This window comes from Anarrhichthys ocellatus, unplaced genomic scaffold (genome assembly GCF_004355925.1).
Source record: "Anarrhichthys ocellatus isolate YVR2014 unplaced genomic scaffold, GSC_Weel_1.0 scaffold4, whole genome shotgun sequence".
Taxonomy (NCBI): Eukaryota; Metazoa; Chordata; class Actinopteri; order Perciformes; family Anarhichadidae; genus Anarrhichthys; species Anarrhichthys ocellatus.
Window position 1 is genome coordinate 9,946,565 of NW_022280034.1, and position 25,586 is coordinate 9,972,150.

General features: G+C 41.6%; 1 protein-coding gene across 1 annotated transcript; it reads right to left on the reverse strand.

The window, feature by feature from the left end:
* Positions 1–3,183: 3,183 nt before the first annotated feature.
* lrrc4bb (leucine rich repeat containing 4Bb) lies at positions 3,184–14,917 on the reverse strand. The gene is made up of 3 exons (XM_031843832.1): positions 14,473–14,917; positions 10,092–10,696; positions 3,184–9,976 (listed from the first exon to the last, which is right to left on the reverse strand). Exons 2-3 carry the CDS (start codon positions 10,332–10,334, stop codon positions 7,982–7,984), a joined length of 2,238 nt encoding a protein of 745 aa, XP_031699692.1. The 5' UTR covers positions 10,335–10,696; positions 14,473–14,917; the 3' UTR covers positions 3,184–7,981.
* Between the last annotated feature and the right edge of the window lie 10,669 nt (positions 14,918–25,586).

Sequence of the window (25,586 nt, forward strand, 5' to 3'; positions counted from 1 at the left end):
TAAGCAAGATGGGAGGAAGGGGATGTGAGAAATAGAAAGATGAGTTTGTTCTGTCTTCATATGGCATCGTTTTATCCATGCAAGGAATCTCCACGCCTTTCATTGAAATACCCGCTGATGTCCTCCTGGGTAGAGCAAAGCCAAAACACTGTTGACAGACAGCGTGACAGGGCCGTTTTTGAGACGTTGCTTCACATACTATATTGTGAAGCCATATCTTCCCACTTGTAAAGCAAAATATGAGTAAAAAAAATAACAACAGGAAATCCACCATTTTGCTTTCAGTTATTGCCAATCATTCTCCTCTGAATTCAGCTCTCATCTAATCTTTTACTTGATTAAACAGTCGGTCAATACCACATATAAAAACTCATTTTAATGCCAAAAAACACACTTCAAAAAAGACTGAAGCATTTCGCAGATTTTGTTTGATGAGGAGATTGATACTGCACTGATATCGTCTCTGTAGTTAAGTACGTATGTAGCCAGCAGCTGGTTGGCTTAGCGCAACGTAAAAACTGGAAAGAGGGGGAAACAGCTGTCTGAAGTTAAGAAAATACACCTACGAGCTCCTCTAAAGCTCAGCAATCAACACATTATATCTCATTTGTTTAATCCGTACTGTACAAAAGCTGAAATGTAAAAATAACAGGAAGGGGTTATGTGTCGGACTATTTATTGGACAGAACCAGTAACTTATTGGAGTCTTGTCGTCACTGTAAGGTTGCAACCAGCGGAGACTCCACATGTTGTTGTTTATTTTATTGTGCATTTGTACAGATTAACCAAAGGAGATTATGATGTTAATTAGTAGCGCTGGTAGGCAGATTTCTTAGCCTTTGCACAAAGCCAGGCTAGCTGTTTCCAGTCTTTATGCTAAGCTAAGATGACCTGCTGCTGGCTTCACATTTATTCTACAGAGTGGGTTCAATCATCTCATCTAACTCTCAGCAAGAATGCAAATGACTATATTTCCCAAAATGACAATTCACGAGTGCCAGAGCTGACTATGTGAATATTGCTGAAGCATCAACGGGGTAAGTAAAAGTCACGATACAATTCAGAGTGCCATAAAATGAAGACACCATTACCACACACACAACATTAACCAAGCAGAGTATAACCATTACCCCTATCTGCAGTTATGGTAAATCAATACTCAAGTAAGTAACAACATCAGCGCAGTGCCTGAAAATTGTGTGTGTGTGTGTGTGTGTGGGAGTGCATGCACTGGGGAACAATTTGCAACCTACAGTACGTCCCTCCAGCAATTACAAGGCAAGTGTCTGTTCATAATAAATGTTGGAAAAATAAATATTCATAGGAAAGTAATTCAATCTCACAGTCTACAGTGAAACAAGCATTATCGGTGAGATATTAATACACAAACTGTTTTCTTTTTTGTCATTTCTGGTAACATCTAATATGATTAGATTGCATTATGAAGTAGCTCATTACGCTCTGTGTTTTTTTTAAACATTATTTTAGCATCAAGAGGGATATTTTTGTCTCTGACCCATTGCAGCAAATTAGAGTCTGTGGAATAGTAGGACTAATTTAATTTGTAAGGGTGAACATGTAAGTTATGTAATAATACACATTACCAAATAAAACTGATACACTTGAGGATGAGGAAAAATCCATCCAAGTCCAGACATGCCACCATATACAACAGCAGCTGTGTTTCACACACACCTGAGCAGCATTTAGTGGGAAGAGAAACAAACAGCTCTTTTCCGGGTGACATGCCTTGTTGGTCAGGTTGAGTGATTTATGAAGAACTGTCTGGGGTTACAAGGGCTCCTGAGTGCTTTCCAAGTACACTAGATACACATAGCCTCCCTAAAGTATGTTAGTGTATCCTCTCTCTTTGGATTATTAATTGAGATATTTGGGTGAGGAAGGAAACAATATTCCTAAATCCAAATGATCTGCTGCATGGCTCTTAGTGATATTGGGAGAAGAGAAGGAATCTAAATATAGACTGAAACAAAAGCAAAGTATGTTCAGTACAGAATGAAAAAAGCCCTCTGAGAATTCAGCAGCAAGCTCATAATTCACCAACATAGTTTCATGTAATAACAGTCAAAGGATGAATCAGAAGCCTTTAAATCAAAAGGCTTCTGGTTTCCTTTTATCAATTTACACAAAGTAGGTCCAACTGGGTCACTGTCATCTTTTCCTCACACTTTCCATAATACTTTGGATTCTCAGTCTGAGCTAAGCCTGCTAACGGTTCTGCGTAGTCCATCCTCATATAAACAATGCCTAAATAGGCCACAGAATCTATACTTGGTTTTTTTTGTGCAATGACTGCAGCCCACACGGCCGCGTCGAACACACTACGCTCATGTTAAACACATGTTGTTGTTTTTTGCTGCAGCAGAAGTGTGAAGGAATAAAAAGCTGTCACATTTTCATGGCTCCTCGATCAGCGGAGATGCAGCCCACAGACTGACACCTTTGCTTCACGGTGGAGTTTATGTTGTGTCAGGTTCCCCACAGACTCTGCAATCTGTCTGTGGGCCAGGGGAGCTGGGGAATCCCTGGAGGAACACACAGCTGGGAGGTTATTGAATTTGAAGGGAAAAGACAGCATAGGGAAAAGGAGAGGCTAGTGCGAGAGCACAGTAGATTTTAAAAAATAAATAAAAAATGACTGCACCATAGGCTTGCAAAAGGAGACGTCAATGCACTGCTGCATTTTCCAAACAGAAATCAGGTTTTGCTCTTTTAAACACACTACGTAGTTTGGAATTACAAGGTGGAGTTATATTGTTGTTTCATGCTGCAACGGCTAATTTAATTAAATTCCACCTTTTTTTTTTTTTTATTAGAAATGACCCTTCTCCATCACATTACATTCATGTCTAGATCACAGAATGCTCTAAATGTATTTGCATTTGAGCATTTCTCTTTCATCTTTAGTGCATATTAATGCATTTTTTTTTCTGCTGCACACACACTCTGTGCTCACTTCACACCCCCCCACTTCATATCACCCCTTTCAGACATAGCATATTTTGTATGTTTGTATGTATAAGCTGAGGATCAGCAAAAAGCTGCAAAACACAGATAGTGCAGAACATGTAATATCTGTGTGTTACAGGTCATTTTGTTTATTACAATCCTTGCGTTAACGTCTTCAGAAAACACTACGATGTAATCATTATATACTCTAGCTGTCTTTTCCATTGCTATTTCAGCATACAGGCCTTTATTTCCAAGAAGTCTCATGGGGACTGAGGTCTTTGGGGACCGGAGTACAAGCCAAGTACAATTACATTCAAGAAAATAACTTTACATAGTGCCCCCTAAGACATTTCAAATTCAATTCCCTGTGCTGTAAGGCCCACACATTTTCTCTAAACATATCATTCAAATTCACTGTCACGGTTCATGGCTGATGCATTTGTTGTTACATGAATCCCTTGAGGTTGCTGTTTCGTAACGAGGGTTGCGCTTGCACTGCGCAGGGGACATCTGTGATAGTCTATAGAGTTCCACCTCACCTCGGGGTTCTAAATAAGTTAAAAAATGTCAACTCTGGAACATGCAGATGAACAGAATACCACACAGTGAAGCAAGATAAGAACTAGTGATAATGATGTTATTGAAGGCCTGCACATAAAAGCATAAAAATGAGTTAGTGTATTTGATCTGGAGATGTCAGGAACAAAACCCCGAATGGACTGAGTTGATTTTACATTTGCAGTGCGAAGGAAATGTTTAACTATTCACGAAAGGATCTGATTTGTTGCCTTTTATTTGTTGGATTTGAAAATGCCCAACATATGCAAATAATCAAAAATGGCAATGCGGGTTTATGTACAATTACACTAATGTAACATGATGGACCACTTGATTTATTAAGGCGGTTGTCATGCTGCAGTGATTGCAGGAGGTTATACTTCTACACCCGCTGCTATAACTCAATTTGTTATTTGGATTTCAATCAGTAAGATCAGTTTGTGTTTGTTCATTTTTCGTGATAACAGTTTACAGTTCAAGAAATGTATTTGCGCCATCGGAAAACGGTTGACTCTTTGACAGTTTGTTAGCTGCTGGCACTGTTTTAAATTCCCTCGCTACATTTGCTGTAATGCCGTAACATTTGCACGGGCCTTTTATAAAACAAGCTACCAGCTATCACAATATAAGTGTGGACGTAGCAGCAATACAAGGGGCCATTGCGTCCAACTATGACCTTATTTTGAACGTGTGTCCTGTTTCCTGATTTGATAAATAAGTGCGAGAAGACAAAAAAAATTAAGTAACAAAATACAGTGTAAACAGAGTAAATGTTAGGACTTTGTTCATTTTGTTTTATAAAATTTCACGCAATAACTTATTTGAAACATCATCATGTTAAACTTCTGATTTAGTTAGTTGTGGTGCTCTGTTGGTTAAAATCACAACAAAGAATGAAAGTGACATATGTTTCTAATAGCAGAATAACTCCTGACTGAAGTCACAGAAGTAGCAAACAATGAAATAATATACCTCTCAGTCATTGTATGACAGTCATTGAAGTGCAAGTGCAGCACATGTTGATTTTGCTATAATTGAAGAAATACACTCTTCTGCCACACTGTACCTGGATGAAGGCATGAAAAAAATGACATTTAATGACAATACATAAAGACCCAAATTGATAATATCACATACCGAGATACAACCAACAACTGGAAAATAAAATAGGAAACAAAACTACACAAAATTACTTTTTTCATAATTATTTTGTATGAAACAAATCTAATTTCTTCTAGAGCTTAACACTGTTCTCTCGCTCTCTTTTTAAAAAGCTTTCAAAACAGACCCAGGTCATTTGTTTACATTGTTTTATCAAACAGAACAGCTTACCTTTAAAAGACCAACAGTTCATTCCATTTTCTTGTCTTGCAATTTGGTGTCTCAGATTTGATAATCCTTTTCATTTAGGAGCTTTGCTTCCAACAAAACAAGAAATGTCATCTGGGCTGAAGCATCCATTATAAGCAACGGATGGTGCAGAGGATACACATATGCCAGTACTCCATCTGTAGCCAAACTGCATCGATTCAACACCATATACTATATAAAACAGTGAGGTACAGTTGCCCAATATGCACATATTCAGATTCTAGTCTCAAGCTTGTGATCTTCATTAAAAGGGGTCACACTGCTGCAGAATGAGCCTCCTTTTAAATCGCATCAATGTGTACAATGGCAGCCACTATACTAAGATGTAACAAAAAGCTTCTGCATTTCCTCAAAATGTTAATAATAATGATGATAATTGTGTTACATGTTGCATGTAACGGATGTCCAGAGGTATGAAAGGAACATTTCTGTGCCCATTAGGTGAGTCACCATCGTAATAAAACACTGCCAAAGCGGCGTTCAGGTAAAAAGACTTGTTCCACAGTTAACATGCAGCAATGCACCCTCACACGCAGAACACAAGGAGATATCTAGTATGCTCTTTCAAATCTGACGGCAGAGCCACCAAATGTAGCACATCAAGGGAGCGGCCCATATGTTGTGTCTTTAGCCTTCATTTATATTCCATTTGTGTCTCTGTGGGGCTACAGTTGAACCCTGCCCACTAGATCTGTTTGCGGGGTTGCAACACATTTACATTTACGATGCTTCTCGATGAGATTCACGACAAAAAAACACCAAGTTGAGAAAACTGTAATTTAGACATACTGAGTTGTTTGATCAATGAGTTTACATGTGGTATCGCAAGTATAACCAGGCATATTATCATAGATCATTAAACAGGATGAACGGGGTGTGCATTGATGCAGAAGATGTTCCTTTCCATAGAACATGAAATCATTTCAATTAACCTCTGTGACAGTGCATTCTGGGTGGGTTTTGTCTGATACCATCACTCATATTATCATCACTATTATTACTATTCCATAGTGTCCTCTTCGTCGAATAAGTGTGGGCTTGTTGTTGATAAGAAAAAACATCATCAATCACATAAAACAGCTCCTATATATAAGCAATGCAGTTGTAATGGAGGGTTGCAACAGAAAAAACCCAGCAAAATCCCGTACAGAGCCGCATTACAGTCGAAAACCTTGTTGATATGACTTTGTTGATAATACTATCTCAGGTACATTATCTGGAATAACTGGTCCAGTTTGTGCTCAATTGCAACAAACATTTTAGGTTCCTGCTTGATAATTATAAAAAAAAAGAGATAATTTATTTATTATACTTCTTTTCTCAATTCTTCTACCGATTTCCAGACTAGCACAAAAGAACCACCATAGGAGAAGCATACTGGGGTCTAATGTCAGACAAAAGCACCTTCATTAAGAATAACTTATCATCTAGTTCTGTTAAAAACACTCATTTTGCAAAACCAGTCGTGTCTGTGGAACATCTAAAAGCCTCTCTGAACATGTTAATAAAGCAGCACCTATCATTACCAGGATGACTAATGGCTAAACCACAAACCATACATTCAATCCAGGTTTAGCACAGAGGCCTGCATAATGTCTCACTCTTTACTAATGTGGTTGCCATATTGACCCGCCACAACCCAATATATGATTGATTTATTTCACACGTAATGATACATGGCTAGACAACTGTACACATTATATCAAACTAACAAAAATAAAGAAATACATAGTTGAAACGCAAGAAGCGTAAATGGCATTTAACATATGAAAGTTACACTGTAAAAATGTGGATCTTACAATTGTCATACAACCAGACATTATTATTATTAATATACTGTACATTTCCATTCATTCCAATCATCCTAAGATGGATGTTTAATCCCTTCTTGAATGATGCTGCAGAAAGATGTCTAATCATCCTTGTGACAGCATTTTATGGCATGATTATGGTAACCATGAGCAAGGAGGTCATATCAAATTCCTCTCTAAAAGCAAATATCTGGCTACTGATCTGATTCAAATAACACATTGTCAACACTTTATTTTACCCATACAGGTCTTTGCAATGGGTTAGCTTTCCGTGTTTGTGGAACATCGTTTCAACAATTATTTGATGCTGGCATTTAAGTATCAGAATTGTCAATTCAAATACCAAGTAGCTGGCTTTTACAAAATACATAATACACTCTCAGAACACAAAAGTTTGTAATGATTATTACTGAAGCAACAGAAAAAAGTTTGTCAAACAGAGATCTGCATTTACTGTTCTACAACCTAAATGGACTTTATGTCACAAAGCCAATTCAAAGATTCACAATGAGTGTTGCAATTGAGCCCTTATGTTTCTGAGAAGTAGCCAAACTTAAAACATGTATCAATACCAACCTCCACTATCACCGCCCCTGATTATCCACAAAGAAACAAACTACATCCACCCCAAAATATCTCTGCATCGGAGTCTGCAATGATACATATTTAAATGAAAATATATTTATATAATTTGTGGATTTTTCACAGTAGTTTGTACTGCACTGTACCTTTTTGTCCATCTATTTATGCCTACATAATTGTCACCTTGAGGGAGTCTATTGAGTCACTTGAGAGAGAGTGTGGCTTGTGTTTTGTGTGGAAGAAAAATGTCTCTTGGATTTTGTTCTGTAATATCTCCGATCTTCAGTGTGGTAAGTGCTGTGCATGTCTTTCATCTCTGCTGGCCAACAACGATTTGGGGACTGATTACTCCTAAAGGCTAGTTTTTCCCTATGAGAACACAGCTTGTAGAAACTGCAAAAAACATTTGCTTTGGCACAGATTTACATTGTAGCAATGTCCATTCCTTGATCTCCATGGCCATGATCGTTACTACAAACACAAGTGGCCCATTGTGGTAATCCTTGGCTCAGTACACTGTCACGGATAAGTCTGTGTTTGTGTATTGCCGTGTCAGTCTATCCTCTCTCCTGGTGTAATGTCAATGCACTCTAGTGTCTAATCATTCCGCGCATAAACCCAACATCAATCCCCTCTCTGTCTCCAACTTTTGCTCACTCTCTCTCTCTATACTCTCGCTTTTGTTTTTAGATCTGAGTCTCTTGGACGTTTTCCTTCGAGTTCCCCTTGAAGAGAAGTGGCTCCATTTGGGGATTCTGGTGTTGGCCCATGAAACCCTTGATCGATCCATGTAAGCCCATGGTAGGCATGGGGAGAGACATCGGCAGCGGTGGGGACATAGAACAGGGGTGGATGTTGGTGCCATTGCCGGATGAGGAGAGCATATTAGACGTAGAGATTGGGACTGACGTACAGGAGATGGGGATATCCTGGAGTTGCTGGTTCTTGCTATTGAGCATCATCCCTGGTCCCATCCCGTCGGAGCCGAGACTAAGACCCATCACGTTGTTGTTGAAATGATGGGTCTTGTAGTAATGGTTGAGAGTATCTGAGCGACCAATATTGGGGAGGTTGACTATTTCTGGATGATGTCTCCTTAGGGTTCCTTCTCCACTGCCAGAATTCATTGTTGAGCCGCCTGAGATGCCACTCCCGGCCCCGGCTCCAATCTCATCTTCTACGTTGACAATCTCGATGGCTCTGGCAGGGCCGTGGTGCTTGTGTAGCTGGTGCTGCTTACGCAATTTATAGAATACGACCAACATTACAGCTGCCATAAAGGTAATGGCCACGAAGCAACCTATGATGATCTTAGTTGTTTTCATTACATCATCTAGGCCTGGAATGTTAGTTACATCCATTATGGACACAGTCACTGCATTTTCAGTGGCTCTGTTGGCTCGTGGGGAGAGTGAGGAAAGAGAGGAGAGAGAAGGCGATATAGTGATACCAGGTCGGCCCTCTAACACTCCTCTTTGGCCAGTAGGATTAAGAAAATCTATGAACGTCTCGTTAATATACTGTCTTGCTGAGTTTTCCTCGTCTCCTCTCACTGTCTCCACTGTTTCCACAGTGACAGTGGTGAAATAGCTGTAGCTGTTGCTGGGGTCTGAAGCAGACACATTGAGCACGGCGGTCGCAGTGGTGTTTCCCGCGGAGTTGGTTACCATGCAAGTGTACTGCCCTGTGTCTTGCACGGTCACGTTTGTGAAGTTCAGTGTTCCGTCATGAAGCACTGAGATCCTTACTCGGTATGATCCGTGGGTCATCAGAGTGCCATTCGGAGTGAACCAATTCACAGAGGTCATCGAGGTTCCAGTACGACATTTCAGCTCAGCAGCCATGCCCTCAGTGACATTGAGGTCAGTGGGTGGCTCAACAATCACTGGGGCATAGCAGGTGAAGTGGCTCTGGTCTAGTTCCCCAATGTATTTGCCTTTTATACCTGGGGGCGCGTGGCATCGAGCACAACATGTGGTGTTGCTGGGAACTGTTTCTTTCAGCCACCAGCTGAGCCACAGAACATCACAGTTGCAGACCCAAGGGTTGTGGTTTAGATGTACCCTCTCCAACTGGTGCAAAGGGGTGAAGAGGTCATGGGGCAGGGAATGCAGGGAGTTGTGGGAGAGGTTGAGCTCCTCCAAGTTTTTGAGGTCATCAAAAGCATTTCGTTCAATGACTGACACTCTGGAGTGCATTAGCCACAGCTTGCGAAGCGACACTAGGCCCTGGAAGGATCCAGGCCTGACTATCCCCAGCTGGTTCCCTGACAGCTCCAACTCCTCTAGTCGTACTAGTGGGGTGAGGTTAGGGATGTCCTTCAAGCCGCACATGCCAAGATTCAAGAAGCGTAAGTTGACCAGACCTTCGAAGGCCGCCTCTGAGATGAAATCCAGCTTCCTGAGTTCCCCTAAATCGAGACGGCGTAATGAGGGAACACGGTGAAAGGCAAATGCCGGCAGTGTCTCGATGGGGTTGTTTCGTAGCCATAGTTCCCTTAGCTTGCTGAGGTACTCAAAGGCTTGTGACGGTACCACTGTGAGACGGTTGTCAAAAAGCTCAAGCGTGTTGAGGTTGGGAAGGCCATTGAAAGCTCCCACCTCAATCTGCCGGATGTGGTTCTTGGAGAGCTGGAGGATTTCCAAATGCCGCAGGTGTTTAAATGTGTCAGACTTGATCACCTGGTGTGGAAACAAAAACACGGAGGCATGTTGTAGCAACATCAAAATTACTGCTGTCAACATATATCAATTCAGTCTGAATGCATTGTCGGCTTGAAGACAAAGTCATATTTACCTGGATTGTGTTCTCTTGTAGATTGAGGTATCTTGTGTTCTCTGAAATACTGTCTGGGACTTGATCTAAACTCTTCCTTGTACAGATGACACGGCTCGCCTGATTGGAGCAGGTACAAAGGCTGGGGCACGCGGGTGCTGCCTCTGTCAGCTGTGGTCCATGGTTGTGAAACCACAACAAAAGCTGGACCAACCAGAGGAGGGGGGAAGGGGTACAGGGGCTGGTCACCATGACAGCACGCATGGCAACTGAGTCATGACCCACCCCTATTGCTATGAAGTTGATAAGTCACCTCCAAACAGGGGGATTTAAGTGCTTATCGTGATATTCATATTTTATGCTTGTATTCTGTTTTTGTCTTTCAAGCAGTCAGTTTAAAAATGGAGAGGGGAAAGCGTAATGTTATATTAAACACTCTATCATTAATAGATTCTTATTTTACTCTGCTCATGCTTTTTTGACAATCAAACTCCTTGTTCTTTTCAACAACTCATTTTAGGGAACTCTGTATCATTTGTTCCCATGACAATTATTAGAATAGAAATCCAATTTGGGGGAGGGTTTGCTCTTGGATGTGTTGTCTCTGTGGATGCTGTTGCTTCTCACTGTAGGGGGGGAGAGAGAAAAGGAGAGAGAGGAATAAGGTCAAGTAAGTGCACAGTGCAGTAGCTTTCAGATATTAGCCTAACACATACATGCATGTATTCCCAGAACTGAATTTAAATCTCAACATGTTACAATGCCCGATATCACCAGTGTGTGACGAGCTGGGTCAGGCTTGTTTTTCTAAAGAGGTGCCTCTCAAATTGTGGCCTGTAGACTAACTGGTGAGTCAGCTGCCATTTTCTTCATAGGTTGAACTTAACATCTGGGTCATGGTCTGAAATGGCCACACATTTCTTAAACACCAAGCTGGGTCGCAAGTGCTGCAGCAGACCCATTAGGATGTCAGTCTCACTGTCCACTTTATGATACTGCTATGCTTCTAGTCAGACACATACAAATCGACTCTCACGTTTAAAATTAGGCCAAGATGTTGAATGCAATTACAACTGCTGTTGAGATTTATCTAGACCTAAGGTTAATGCAGACATTCGTGCAATCCATCACGAGGCAGCAGCAGTAATCTAGCAATTAAGATATGAAGGAATTGATTATTGAAATGTTACTGCGATGCACATGCTGTGTACAATAAGCAACGCAAATTCAGGCAAGATCCCTAGCAAGTAAAGTTGATGAACCGAAAATGAAAATGAAAACTAGATTGTGAATAAAGTAAATAAAGGATGGTGGAAAAAATACCTTTGGGGCTTTTGTTATACCTAAATGAGTATCTGTGTGTCTTTGGTTAAGAGGGTGTCACACAGAAATGGCTGCAAGCGTCAGCAGACTCACTAAATTTAGAGAAAAGGTTTGGCTGTTTCCCTTTCAGTGATTAGACCAGGAAGAAAGTGTTGATTGTTTTCAAAGCACGTTATGTTCGACTCTCGCAGTCACAAGCCTGTGCTGTCTGTTGAAAACATACAGTATAACATCTCTGTTCCCTGTCACTTACATGACCGCTGTGTTGCCCTTATTGATTTTTTTTACATCAGATAACTCTTGGGATACATTTTTCCAAATGATTTCGTTCTCTAATAAACAGGTTGTTTTTCAAAAAGGCTCCATGGTGGTGCTCAGCATCGCCTCTCCTATGCAGCGACGATGCATGCGCTCCTAGAAACACGGTTGCTGTGGCAACCTGCTCCCTCACCATCTTGTGTTTTTACTGTCCAGTGCCCTATTCCACATTACTGTGTTTAGCTGAGCCTCATGAACATTCACTGTTCAAAACTGATCAGCAGCACATCTGCGGTCCAATTTAGCTTATATTTGACTTCACGCTTAATAAGGATTATTCACAACACTTGGTGTTACACGAGATATAAAACAGTTGTTTACTCAGTAGATACCTTTATCTAGAGGAATACAAATTGAATATATTTGAAAATATACATTCACATAAGTGCAGGGAGACCTGAGAAAGCACACATTTGAACCTTGGCCTTCAATATCACAACACATTTGCCATGAATCTTAATATCTACAAGGTCTGAGGATTAGGTCAACTTCAGTCTTTATTAAAAACAGCTCTGATAACTTTTAAAGCAGCTATTATAGAAGCTCATAAGGGAGTGTATGCTAAAAATAGACTTTTTAGATGCCCTGTTCATCCCACAGACTCTCTCTCTCTGTAACTGCCACAGAGAAATAACAACACATTACTCAACTCCAATGTGAAAATGTAGTTTCATGGATACAAATGCAAAACCTAAATGTTAACTGCATGCAGCCCCTTTGCAGCACTCCTCACTATGGTGTTCTTTACACTGCCGTCCTTCCCTGAAGAGTCTTCGTCTCATTCCCCATCCAGCAGGTTATTATAATCTGACTTAATTGAAAATAAAATGTTTTCTCCCAGACGTCAGAATCGTATGTGATCCAGGCTGACGGTTTGATCGCTGCAACGTTTAACAGAAAATGATTCATGGAAGCATCAAAACAGAACGTCATTAATGTCTAGCTGCAAGAATTGATCATACCAGTGCTCTCAGAACAGTGTTTGTTTTCATTTTTTACAAAAATATTAGCAGGTGAATGTGATTTCAAGAAAGCCATTCCATTGTCTTTCTTGCTACTTCCACCATTCCTGAAATTTACAAATACAGAGGTAACGGTTTGTTTTAAATCGAAGATATGAGCAGTTGTATTCAGCAACGATTCATTCTGATGTTGTAAAAATGAAAACTTGTTTTCCCCATTGCATCATGGAAAGATTCATTTCCCATGCAGACAAAAGCATTTGGCAGTTGTCATCAATGAGTTGTATGTATTTTTATTCCTCAATATAGCTTTGGAGAAGTACAAAAAGTACATTGTGTAGTAAAATTCACAGGCGTAAAACACCAGACAGGGTCAAATTGTATAGAGGGAGAGACCTTGAATCTGCCAGCAGGACGCCTGTTGCCTTGACCTCCCATTGTCAAGTTCTCAAGGAACAACAGCACACAACAGCTATATTTTTAGATTATCACACCTTCACTCATCTGAGGGCCAGTTCCTTCGCCAGAAGCCTTCATCCTCATCGTTGTGCAAAATGTGTTTCTTTTAGGCTCATGACGTGGTTCAGACGTCGGCTGCATTGTATTTTTTCCAACCAATTTCACTCAAAGGTATTTCTCTTTCTTGATCTTAGCCGTTTTTTTCCATGTCAAAAGCAGATTGCCACCATGTAGGTATTGATTATTCGATCAGGCCTGAGAAAGCGCTCAGTCGTGAAAAGACAAATTAGCTGCAAGCTGCTGACCAATTGCTACAAACCAATCGCATCATCGTGAGCGCCTGATTGTATCAATGCCGTGCTCTCCTCAACAGAGTCATCAAGGTTTATGAAGAGGCAAAAACCGTGGCGTTGTTTTCAATAAACACCGAGGCTCAGGGCTGTGGGACGCTTCCTGTGTGCCTACGCAAGGCCCAATTAGACCTCATGCATTTACAGATGGTCGAGATGAACACAAAGCCACACAGGTGCAGCAGGGCCAACATCATCTGCTGTAACTATGACAACACTAGATTGATTCAGGACGTGGGAATCAGGGTAGAATGGGACACATGTTTACCAGTAACAACTGGCACTTTAAAAGAAAGGGAAAATTACAGGTGCATGCCTCATATGTTCTCATACTTTTCTCATACACTTTCATCTGATGACAGTTTTATTTTCCAATTTCTCTGATATGGGGAAAAATAAACAGCCATAACCTGACCGTTCCTCCTACAGTCGCAACCTCTAATCTGCAATCTCTGCTCATGTTATAGCCTGTGGCATTATATCTCCTACAATTCAACAGAATGGCCTTATTCATCTATGCAGCTGCGCTCACTACGGCGCACCTTCTCGGGAACGCAATTGAAATTCTGAATAGGCCTAATTCTGCACATGCTGCATTACAAAATGGCTTGCATCCATTCTCTCCTCGTCGTAATGACAACACACGACTGCACCCAAAAACAATCCATAGATTAAGCTTTTTTTTTGTTGTTGTTTTTTTTTTTTGTGAAGATGTGAAACACACAGGTTTACATAAGGGAGCATGTTATTTCAATACAATTTATAAGGACTACCACAGCTTTATTCCACTGACATCGACTGTATCTTTCGCTGATATTATTTATTTACTTACGTTATTATGAATCTGTGCAGCCTCTGCACAATTCCTTATCCAATCTTTGTCGTCTCGTGATTTATTTCAGCATCCGTGCAGATTAGGTATCATATGCAATAATTACGCCGGCCATTTCAGTCCCTTCTACCTGTACAACCAATATATTATACACCTACCTTAATGTTTGGTCGGCTGCGGCGTATAAGGTCGATGTTTTCTCTCCACTCGTCCCTTCTCCCGATCGCTGCTTTTCCAACCTCGCTATCTGTCTCTCTCCTTTTCTCTTCTCTAAATTGATTCGCTTGTTTCCACGGCTGTGAGCTGGCTCTTGTTCTTGCAGGCTATTCCGCAGCGCCAACGCAACGCGGGGGGCTACGGTGGTGGCCGGTTAAAGATGAACACAATCCAGACACACACGAGGGGGGGGAAAAAACAAACAACCAGAGATAAGGTTAAGGATCGTTGGAGAAAACGATGTCGGTATTATCACATTTAGGGAACGAGGTCTGGGGCGAGTGCATCCATGCGCCTTATCATCCTTGGAGAGGAACGCAGGCAGCAAACGCGACGGCGCCCGGTGGGCAGAGCATTTTGCGTCCAGCATAAGCGGCTCTTTACGCACATTCCGTACGTTTCCGTCTGAATCCCACTAAGGTAGCATTAGAGGAATAGATGGACCAAACGATGTATGGACGTAGATGATTTAAACGTTTAAACTCTACATTTAGCGCTGAATGTTGCATTTCATTCTGGTCTGTTTCAGTCTGTAAGGATTTATTTCAGATCTCTGGTGCGATATGAGCTCTATGCATGTAATGAATATAGTCACATATTCATTAATATGACTCAGCAGCACTGATTGGGTGAATTGAGTCACTGTGTTTCTTCTTCTACTTTGAAATGTCGTGCATATTTGTCCCTTTTCAGGGTTTAGTCATGTAACAAACACCTGTTCACTGTTGAACCAACAGGCCAAAACATCTGCAGTAACACTGTGTAGTCTGACAAATGTCCATATTCCTAATGAATGTGCAGTGCTAGCACATGCACTTTAGCAGCTGCCAGCTAAGATTCAATCTAATGAGGTGTTTTCTGCAATCTTTGCATATGAGTGTGTATTTATTTTTTTCCCTAAAGCAGTTCTCAGTGGTGGATTTAAAGCGACATATAAGGAAGCCACCACCACCTTTTCATTGCTGTCAGTATCCAGACATTGAGAGCAAACACTCCCTGTGAGATTTTCACAAACCTTTAGATATGTGATACGTTGTTTTCCAGAGTTTCACTGCTATTAGTGGGCTGCTGCATGTTTTAATAAGTGAATTTCAAAGAATGCCAGCACGTTATTAGCCAACAAAGAAAGCTTTAGTCAGTCGTCCTCTCTAAGTGGCCTCCCCATATTCATCTTTGTCATGTGCACGTCCACATGTGGCAAGTGCTTTAGCTCCTATATCATCATTTGCCCTTCACAAGCATTCACTTCAGCCCAGAATGTGCGCGGAAGAAGAGAAGCATCCCTTGTATCCCTTGTAGCCTTGTATCTGCGACCAAAGACTTTGTAGGTATAAATAAATCCAAGTACATCTTTGCTCTGTCTCAGCTCACACTAAAGGTCAAAGGACAGAGAAGGCCAGTTATGCTTCAGAAAGACCCCGAAGATATATACTCTCTCTCTCTCTCCCTCACCCTCACCCTCGTTCCTCCCCTCCCTCTCTGTGAATGCCGTAGTGAGCATTGTTCACGACCACTAGCTTTTGCTGAAAGCTGCACAGCAATGAGGTCTCTGTGCCTTTCGCCTCGCTCTTCCTCTCCCCTCCCCCTCCCTTGCCTCTCTCTCTCTCTCTCTCCCACCCATCTACCTCTCTCTCCTTCCCTCTCCTTCTCCCTCTATCTCGCTGCCTCTATTAAATTTCCAGTCACACAGTGGTGCAGAGGATATTCCTCCTTTCCCCTCTTTTTCCCTCTTCCCTCGTTCCCTTTCACTCATGCTGAAATCTTAGCCCACATCCAGTCTCTCGCCCGACCCTGGCTGCCTTTCAGTGCCACTCTCGGCGTCTCCTCTCTCTGTGCATCTTTTTGCCATCCAACCCCCGCGCCATTTAAAATGATTCCCCGCCGCCCATGACAAACCCACCCTGTGCCTCTGCTCTCCTTCCTCCCCCCTCTTCCTCTATGTCCTCACTGTGTCATTGTACATTGAATCTGATATTCCCCGTACGAATGTATGGTATGCTGGTGTGCGTGCGTGCGTGTGTGTGTGTGTGTGTGCTGGCACCCTTGAGCGTGTGTGTGTGTGTGTGTGAGAGAGCGTTGGAGTGGAGGGAGGTAGAGGGACATGCATTTGTGCACAGTAAATGAACAAACACTCATCACTGTATTGCTTGTGTCATCAGTACAGGAAGGCTCCTGAAGTAGAAATTCAGCGGAGAAAGCTAATCCCACTATCCAGAGGACGAGTGCGTGGCATTTCCAATACAACCCAAACCCCATAAACTCTTAATGCTGTGTTAGGAGCCACGGGGAGAGGAGGGGGAGGGCGATGAGGATTTGGCAGCAACATGCTAGTGCCAAGACATATGTGGCATGCTGATAGCGCCAGAGAGGTGCAGCTCACACTGTGAAGAAGCTTTAGAGGGGTGCTGATACACATCCATCACTTCCATCGTTTCGGGATACTAGCTGCAGGCCTCGCCACTCTTGGAAGTGGGTGGTTGAGTAATTGCACACAGTTCAAAGCAAAGATTAAAAATGTGGATAATTTCTGTAGCAGTAGCGCTGACGTTAGATTTGGATGAAGAGCATTAGTGATCTGTTTAATGGCCCCAAGCGTCCAGTTAGGGTATGTGAACAAAGTGATATTTTTGATGGTTATTTTTAGAAATGTTGAAACATTGTGCTCATTGCCATCTGTGCAGAAGAATAAGAGACATGCAAGGGAGAGTTTCGAGTTATTCATGGTGACATCCCTGTGTGTGTGTGTGTGTGTGCGCGCGCGTGTGTGTGTGTGCGTGCGTGCGTGTTAGAGAGACAGAGAGGGACAGAAAATAGAGAGAAAAATCCTAGTGTCACAGTATCTTAGCAACTGCCTCCATCTCCTTGGAGACAAGAGCTGACATCATTTCCTGTCTGAGAGAACTTACTTTTGGTTTGTACACAGTGTGTTTGTGCGTATGAGCGTGAGGGCATGTGTATGTGTGTGTGTGTGTGTGTGTGTGTGTTGTAATGGCAAAATATATTTTAACCATGTGCTTCTAATCAAATGTATGTTAAAGTGTATGCTAAGCAAAAACAGGAAAATGCAGAGGCAAGTAGAAAACACTGCCTGCCCTTCCTGTGAACTGTCGAAACCCAGAAACTACCTCGTTCCTGTTTTTCAACTTCTGTTTCTTAGAGGTTCAAGAAAACTAAGCTAAGCACAAAGGTCAGTTTTGGAGCGCCTACACAGGCCAGTTGAACCCAGTTCTGCTTACCATGCATACAGAACTTCATCTTGGGTGTTACTTTTTCTGTATGTGCATAAAATGACATGTCCAGCGATCACTGGCAGAAGCGTTTTCGCAGTACACTCAGATACGTGTCTGCTGAACTGCTCTCTTACTCGCAAGTAATAAAGATAAAAACTTTGATTCTCTCAAGATTCTGTTTATTGACATAGATTGAAAACTTTGACTCTTCTCCCGATTAATCATAGAAATCTTCCACAACAGTGTGTGTGTGTGTGTGTGTGTGTGTGTGTGTGTGTGTGTGTGTGTGTGTGTTGGCCTGTATCCATGCTCATATGCAGATGTGGGCCTGCAGTATGTGCACCGATGCAAACAGGAAGTATCCTTGTGTTTCAGTCGCGGTGCGTTCAAGAATGTCGCTCTGTTTGAAGTCAATAAAAAAAAACTCAAAAAGTCTGTAATTTTCTGCCATAAAAATTTTACTGACATGGATTTCTACTTGAAAAGACTTTTAAGTCTGTTTGTTATTGAATTGTCATTTTAGAAAATAGGATTTTAAATGGAGCTGTGAAATCATAAGACCTACACTAATAGAGTTTCTAAATGTTTTTTATTTCCTTAAAACAATTGGAAAGACATTTCTTATAGCTTAAAGTTCAGTCAATAAACATAGTCTGTACCATGTACCACAAAAACTTTTGCTGTAGACATAATGTCACTAATGTGGAGTATATGTTTTGTCCTTTCACAGCCAAGTCAGTAATGGAGTATCTACAGAGTCTGCTGTTCATGTCGGCCTAGCAAGCAAGCCTCAGTGTACTAATGCAGAGAAATTGTCATCTTCGACTGCCATCTTGTGAGCAGAGGAGTGAAGTGCAACCAGAAATCCATCCTCTCTCAACTGTTCCAAGTCACTCTTATTTCATGTTACAATGTTACACATTCTCAGCTTATACAAACATCAGATATTTTGTATCATAGTCTACGCATTTGGAATAGATAAGCACTAAAAGACTTTAATGTAATGTGACAAGCCTCGTTCTGTTGAGAGTTACCAGTTGCTGGCGAACACATATGAGAATTGATTTTGTCCAAAAAACTCTTGACAAGAATAAGCGTATTTACCAAAATGTTGAAGTATTTCTGAAAGAAATAAGGGACTTGTAGATGCCGACCGTCTCCAGAAAGATCATGACACATGGACGCATGTAAGGCTGAGTGTTGTTTGATCAACACCGGCCACATAGAATTGCCTCTAAAGCATTCACTGATATTGAAAAAGCTCTTCTTACATAGAAACAGATCTGTCCCCAAATGCATTTGAAGGTAATGATTTTGTTTTGCAGATGCATCGAGCAGGAACTACCAAAAACACAGGGAGATTAATGACGCTGTTAAAGTGTGTGGCCAATATTGTGTTTACCATGCTACAGAAACAGAAAATACTCTACAACCGAAAGAAAACTAAAAAAGCCTCATTATCAAAGACCAGCAACAAGAAAGAACGTCTCTACTGGGATTACAGCAGAGGATTCAAAGATAACTGACTGGTGACCCCTAACAGTCAGGTGCTTGATGTTACAGAAAGTGCATTCCAGTGAACACAGCATATGAAAGCCAAGAAGTGCACAAGGCATCATAATCTAATGTAAGGACAATTTTTTTCATATCATGATTGTAAGATGCAAAAGATGCGCGGAAAATAAAAAGGCCAACAAGAGTTCTGGCTTGCCAAAAATCTGGGTCAATAATACATAAAAGAATACAGAGCTTTAAACCTTGTAGGCCTGGATTACTATTCCAGTCGCGTATGAATCAACAAAGTCAGCAACACAAAGAGTCAGACCCATCATACGATAAACAAGATATCCCAGGGGAAGCAGTGTCCAACATTGTGCCAAGCTGATGCTTCAGCAGAATATGTACACGTCAGCAAAGCATTCTTATTCAAGCACGCAATTTCATCATTGAAGTACCCTCTATCAAATGGAGCAGAGGGAAAGTTGCAGCAAAAGATGTGGTGCAAGCCCAAAGGCAGGCCACCACGACACACATATTGCCCAGAAAATCCAGTGTTAAAGTGAGCTAAACCTGCAAAACTGCAGATGCATATAACGTTTTACAGTGACCAGCAGAATAAGAGTCAGATGACCGATAGGCTCGATGTACCTGCAGGAGATGGGGCTGTGCAGCTCTACCCCTTTTCTCCTGGTTTCCTGCTGGTCTATGTGCAAAAGCAGCGGCTCGCAGAACGTCTTAAGAGGAGCTGCGTTTAACATTCTGAACATTAACATAGCAGCAAACAACCATTTGCTATGTAAAGATATAGAGAAGTAATGTCTAGCTGAGCAGAGAATGAAGTCCCTCTCCCTCTGAGTGTGTTGTTGTCAGGGCTTCTCCTTGCTTTGTTGACAAAGCCTCTACGGCCGTGCATGCTTTTAGTGCGTGTTGTTGCATTGCCAGCCTGCCCCACTGGTTAGCTGACGGCCGCTGCTCTGCACTGCTCTCATAAGGCGGTTACAGCTGACAGTAGAGAGGCAAAGTCCCGCCTCTTCCGGTTGACCACCATGGGACTTAATTACGGGAAAAAATACCAACAGTAGTGAATGGCGAGGGACAAATTGTTCGATACCATTTTAATGCTGCCATTAAATTACTCATATGATGTTTGTCAATTTGAAAAGTAATTTTGCACATCAAGAAAGTTGCAATTTTTGTCCTAAAACTGTTGATGTATAAGACATAATTATGGAAGACTGCACAACCAAAAGTCTCTCGCTGAAGCTACAATCATACCAGGATGTACTCACAAGGACAAAGGGTCTCACTTGTTCTTTTGCTTCCCGACTGTCACTGGATAAAACCCATCTGCTGGGATAATGTTACATTTGTGCATGCATAGAGCTGAGTTACCTCCAAGCTAGCAAGCCGAGGTAACGGCCCTACTGGGGATGTGCATTGTACGAGATGAGAGATGTAGTTCGCTGATCGGTTCCACACAAAACTAAATGACACTACGACAAATCTATGAAAAACTGCGACTTTCTCGACTTTGTTAATTATCTTTTAAATCGACAAACATCATATCTGTAATTCATGGCACAATTTACACAATTTATCCAAAATAAGGTCCCACGGGGGACACTGGAAGGGGCATGACTTTGTCTCCCCGTGTCGTCCCACCCACCCTCTGGTTCCACCTCAGGTAAGCACTGTGAGCACTGCCAGCAGCTTGCACTCATAGATGTATAAAAAGGCTTGTGCTGTTAACACTGTTAGTGCTGTTAGCACCGTATAGCTGTGAGACGAAAATGAGATCACAAACACAAGAATAAGAGTGTAAGCATTAGATTGCATTATTCTGGACTCTACAAGCTTACATTTACATTTGATTCTCAAAAGCTTATATATAAAATCAATATTAGACAGAAAGAATGCCCCACACTGCATAGTCACGCACTGTAACAGAAGTTAAATAGTGGTTAGATAAGGCTGATGTGAGCATCGGTTGAGTTGTTCTCTTCAGTCCAACAGAGGCCATCCGAGGAGTCACTCGTTATTTGTCATATCTTTTTTCGACCTGCACTTCTTTGCCGCCTTTTTCTCCTTAGCTTACGGAAAGCATGCTAGACAATGCTTTGCGAGACGGAGCTGGAAATAAAGATCAAAAAATCGTCAGACTCTATAATTGATCTGTTATACATAAGATAGTAAATACATACATGGGAAGGTAGTGTTGGGTATATCATTATCAAGCAAAACAGATCCATACCAATATAATACTACACCATGTAAAAAGGGATGCTTCATTTGTTCACCTGTCTGCGGACCTTCTTAACTGCTTCTTTATTGCAAGGGCAACTCAAAAGTCCCGTTCTCTCATGAAACAGACAGTCTACATGGAGTTCCACTTCACCGCGCTCCTGCTCTGTCTTCGGCAAAGTGTAGTCTTTCTCAAAAGTGTGATGCATCGCCACCAGGATCACTCTCGGGTTAGGTTGATTACCTTCTGCACAGACATAAAACACAGATCATATTCTGTAGCTATAAAAGACAAAACATAATAGAACATTTTCATGTGCATTTTGGGGTTTCTGCATGTTTACCTGGGGCGTTGGATAACGCTGAGTCAATGTCAGTCTTATAGCGACTGACAATGGGGCAGAAGACAATAATCACGTCGCTCTTCTCGGGTGAGTCCACTACCTTTGCTCCTTTATTGGTGAGTTTTTGTAGAAACGCCTCGTGAGACTTCAGAGTATTTCCGGCTACATATGCGTAAATTCTTGTCATTTTTCCTGAAAACAAAAAAAAGAAATTGACAGAGTCTATCTTATCCTGGAGACACCAAGCCCTTTTTAACTTCTCAAAAGACATACTAAATATAATTTCATCAGCTTGATACTATGATTACTTTCCCTCATTTTATGAGAATAGCTTACAAACATATTTTTCAACTGATGTCATCTGCTACAGAAAAGACTCTAGCTGCAGACTGTGATGTCACATAATGCTCCATATCTGCGACTTGCTACGCAGCTCTACTCGAGTTTGTTCAACAGGTCTAACAGGGAGTGTAAAATACACTGGATGTACTAACTATGCAGGAGAATGTGCAGTACACTTCTTGCCTGTTAATGAGTGAATGCAATTAAACAAAATTTATATTTGTTCATACACTTAATATTAAATAAAACATGAAATATTTCCTTATTTTGTGCAATAACATTTTGTCACCTTAGTGTTACCACTTCAGTACTTTCGTTATTCTTACACATTAGCAGTGGCGTCTGAGAGAGCCCAAACAATGACCAGGTAAAGCCAATGTTAACACACAAGGGTTAACTTCTACTGTCCACATCATCGTCAACTTATTCATTAATTAACCCACAGCGACCTAAAACGTATTTAAACGTTTTTTGTTTTTGTTTTTCACAAAAGGCAACGGAATAAGTAGATCACCACATATTTGACAGGAGCCAATAAATCTGATTCTGATTCTGATATTTGTGAATATCAGAATCAGCGATGAGCGACTTAGCTCCGTAGCATTCACCGTATCTTTAATAATATGAATGTAAAGGCTATATCGAGTCAACGTACTGTTTTAAAATCGAGTTGTTCCGTCTGTGAAGTCGACAGGAAATCCGATCTATCGGCCTTTGAAGCTTTCACTTTCACTTCAGATCAGATGTGAAATACAGATGCATTGCTGCAGTCTGACCGGCAGGTGTCAGTGTTGTGACATTGTTGGGATGTAGTTGCTGTTTGACCTGAACGGCAGCACATGGCCTATATTTAAGTCAGAATTAAAGATTTATATCACAGCAGATATCTAGAGGTGTTATCTTAATTGAAACATAAATGTGTGGTGACGCTCTAATTAGCAGCTCTGACCGACAATCTTCGTTTCACTGTCAGTAGAGCAGCTGCAGTCAAACCTATACTGGTTTATATTCCTGGCTTTAGCATTACATCTGTTCACACCCTCAGTATCTGGACGACTAGACCACTTGACTGCCTACGGTCAGGAGTAAATCATTCATTTGAGTAGTCTCTTTCAAACTGCATTCGCATCATAACACTGGCACACAAACATCACCGTGACTGCATGCAGTTTCTAAAGGGGGTGTAATCTGTATCCGTGGGAGTGATTCTTCACCCATCTGTAGTGTAAAGTTGTCTGGGTCGTCTCTATCTGCACTGAGCGTGTCAGGGCGAGCCGACGCTTCCGACCTCAGGCTTCACTTACCTCTGACAAATGAGCAGCGGTGCTGATGGAGCGGTCAGTGGGCAAACCATGGCCTTTATTCTGCGAGGTCCAGAAGGCAACCAGCAATATTAAAGAAAAGGACATTCAGCTTTCACAGACACTCAGGTTTGTTCTGATTTTGTTTTCCATAAAATCTACATCAATGTCATGTCATAGCAGGCTCCAGTGCAAGACTGCCTGGTTGTAAAACCAACCTTCTTTTCTTCAAAATGCAACATTGCTGAGTTAGGTTATCTCAGTATAAAGGGCTTAAATCTTTCTACAGGGGTAGTGCGTCCTTTCCTATATGATCTATGTTGAAATAAATTGTTTCTCATTGTTCCTCTGTCGCAGTACATCAGTCTGAAAAGGATGCCACTCTATTCTGTAATAACCTAAAACAAGACTTATGTTCTGTAAATTAAACTAAGGTTAAGCTGCTTTCAGCAACACCGATAAAAAAAAATAAAAAGAAACAAGCGACAGAAACAAGCCGCACACTCAGCAGAGGTGATTATAACATTTAATCACTGAGCCCTATCGCCAAGCTTTGCAGGCTTCTCGCCCCAAGGTTTGATTTACCCGCCCTCTTCCTGGGGAAAAATCTCATTCACTAGACGGATTGCTGAGCGGGCCTCTGCGACCGGCCCCGATAAATCATTCTTTAATCAGAGGCCTCTGAGATTGGGCGCAGACACCCGCGGGAGCACCGCTGTGACACCTCAACTCCTCCCTGCAGCGTCTCTGCAGTCCGGGGAGTTGTTACCCTCTTCTTGTTTCCTCCTCGGCCTTGTCTGCATTTGTATCAGTCACGAGGAAACTAAGAGGGATGATCAGCCCTGCACTCTGGGCTCTCAACAGCACCCCAAACACGTCCTCGTCAAGGAGGGCAGCGATTCTACAGGAGACCTGGGACGAGATCACTGGTTTGAGGCTGCAAGAGAATCAGGAGCTGGATTACTGACCGGGCAAAGAGGGAAACACAGAGTGGCAGGAACAGGGGGTTAATAGGGGCCCATTTGTTTTGCACCAGGGTCCCCCAGGCAGGTTAATCCGGCCATGCTCTGGTTTCCAAAATGGGGGGGCTCCAAGAAACTCCATTTCTGTTGCTATATGACTTAATAAATCCCTAGATGGTGCACAACTCTGGTTAGAGTTTTTTTTCTTGTTATCTGCAAACTCAAGACAGACAACAACAAGATGAACAGGAAAGTAGGATGTTGATGAAACAAAACCTTCATCACAGGAAGTTCATCTGTGGGCCGCTGACATGAAAACATTTGGGCACACTTGTCTTGTCGTTGTTTGTTATTGTCACCGGAAGATCATGTTGAGGATCTAGAGTTTTCTCTCACGCCATGAGTGGGAATCAAGTGGAAATACGTTTGGTTTTTATGATGAAATGTCAGACAATAGTGAAAAATGTCATGGTTGGTCCAATTATTTGTCAAAAAATCTAAAATATTCAGTTTACTTTTATGAAATACGACTACAGAAATTAAGGAAATATCATTTGAAGATTAAACATGTGAATTTCTGGGCATTTCCAAAATAAATGGAGATTACTTGTCGCTTGACTTTTTGTTTAGGCGCAACAACATATCAATAATGACTCAATTTTAGCCGATAGTCGAGTATCAACAACCCGAGTGCTATTCTGAGGTGCACGGTTTATTTTTGAAGCAGCAGTGAAGCAGCAATCTCACCATTCCTCTATTATCGTGGGAATTCTGGAACTTTTGATCAAATTTCATGATCTTCATCAGCAGATGGAGTTCACCCAGTTGTTGACTTGTAGATGTTGAATTATTGATGTTCAAGATTGCTTTTCTTTTTTTTTCGGGACAGATTTCAAGCTGAGAAATACTGGCTCAAGTAAAACTCAACTGACAGCTTGAACATAAGCTTTGTGGACAAACCCTGAAGTAAAACCACAACTTAGTGCAATATCTTGAAATGAAACACATAAACAGAAAAGAGGAAACTACACTGAATGACCCTCTGGGTGGTTACGGTCATGCAAGTATTCAGCTATAAATGTTTATGGTTGTGTTTCATCCTGACGTTTTGAGTTCTCACGTGCTGTTTGGTGTGA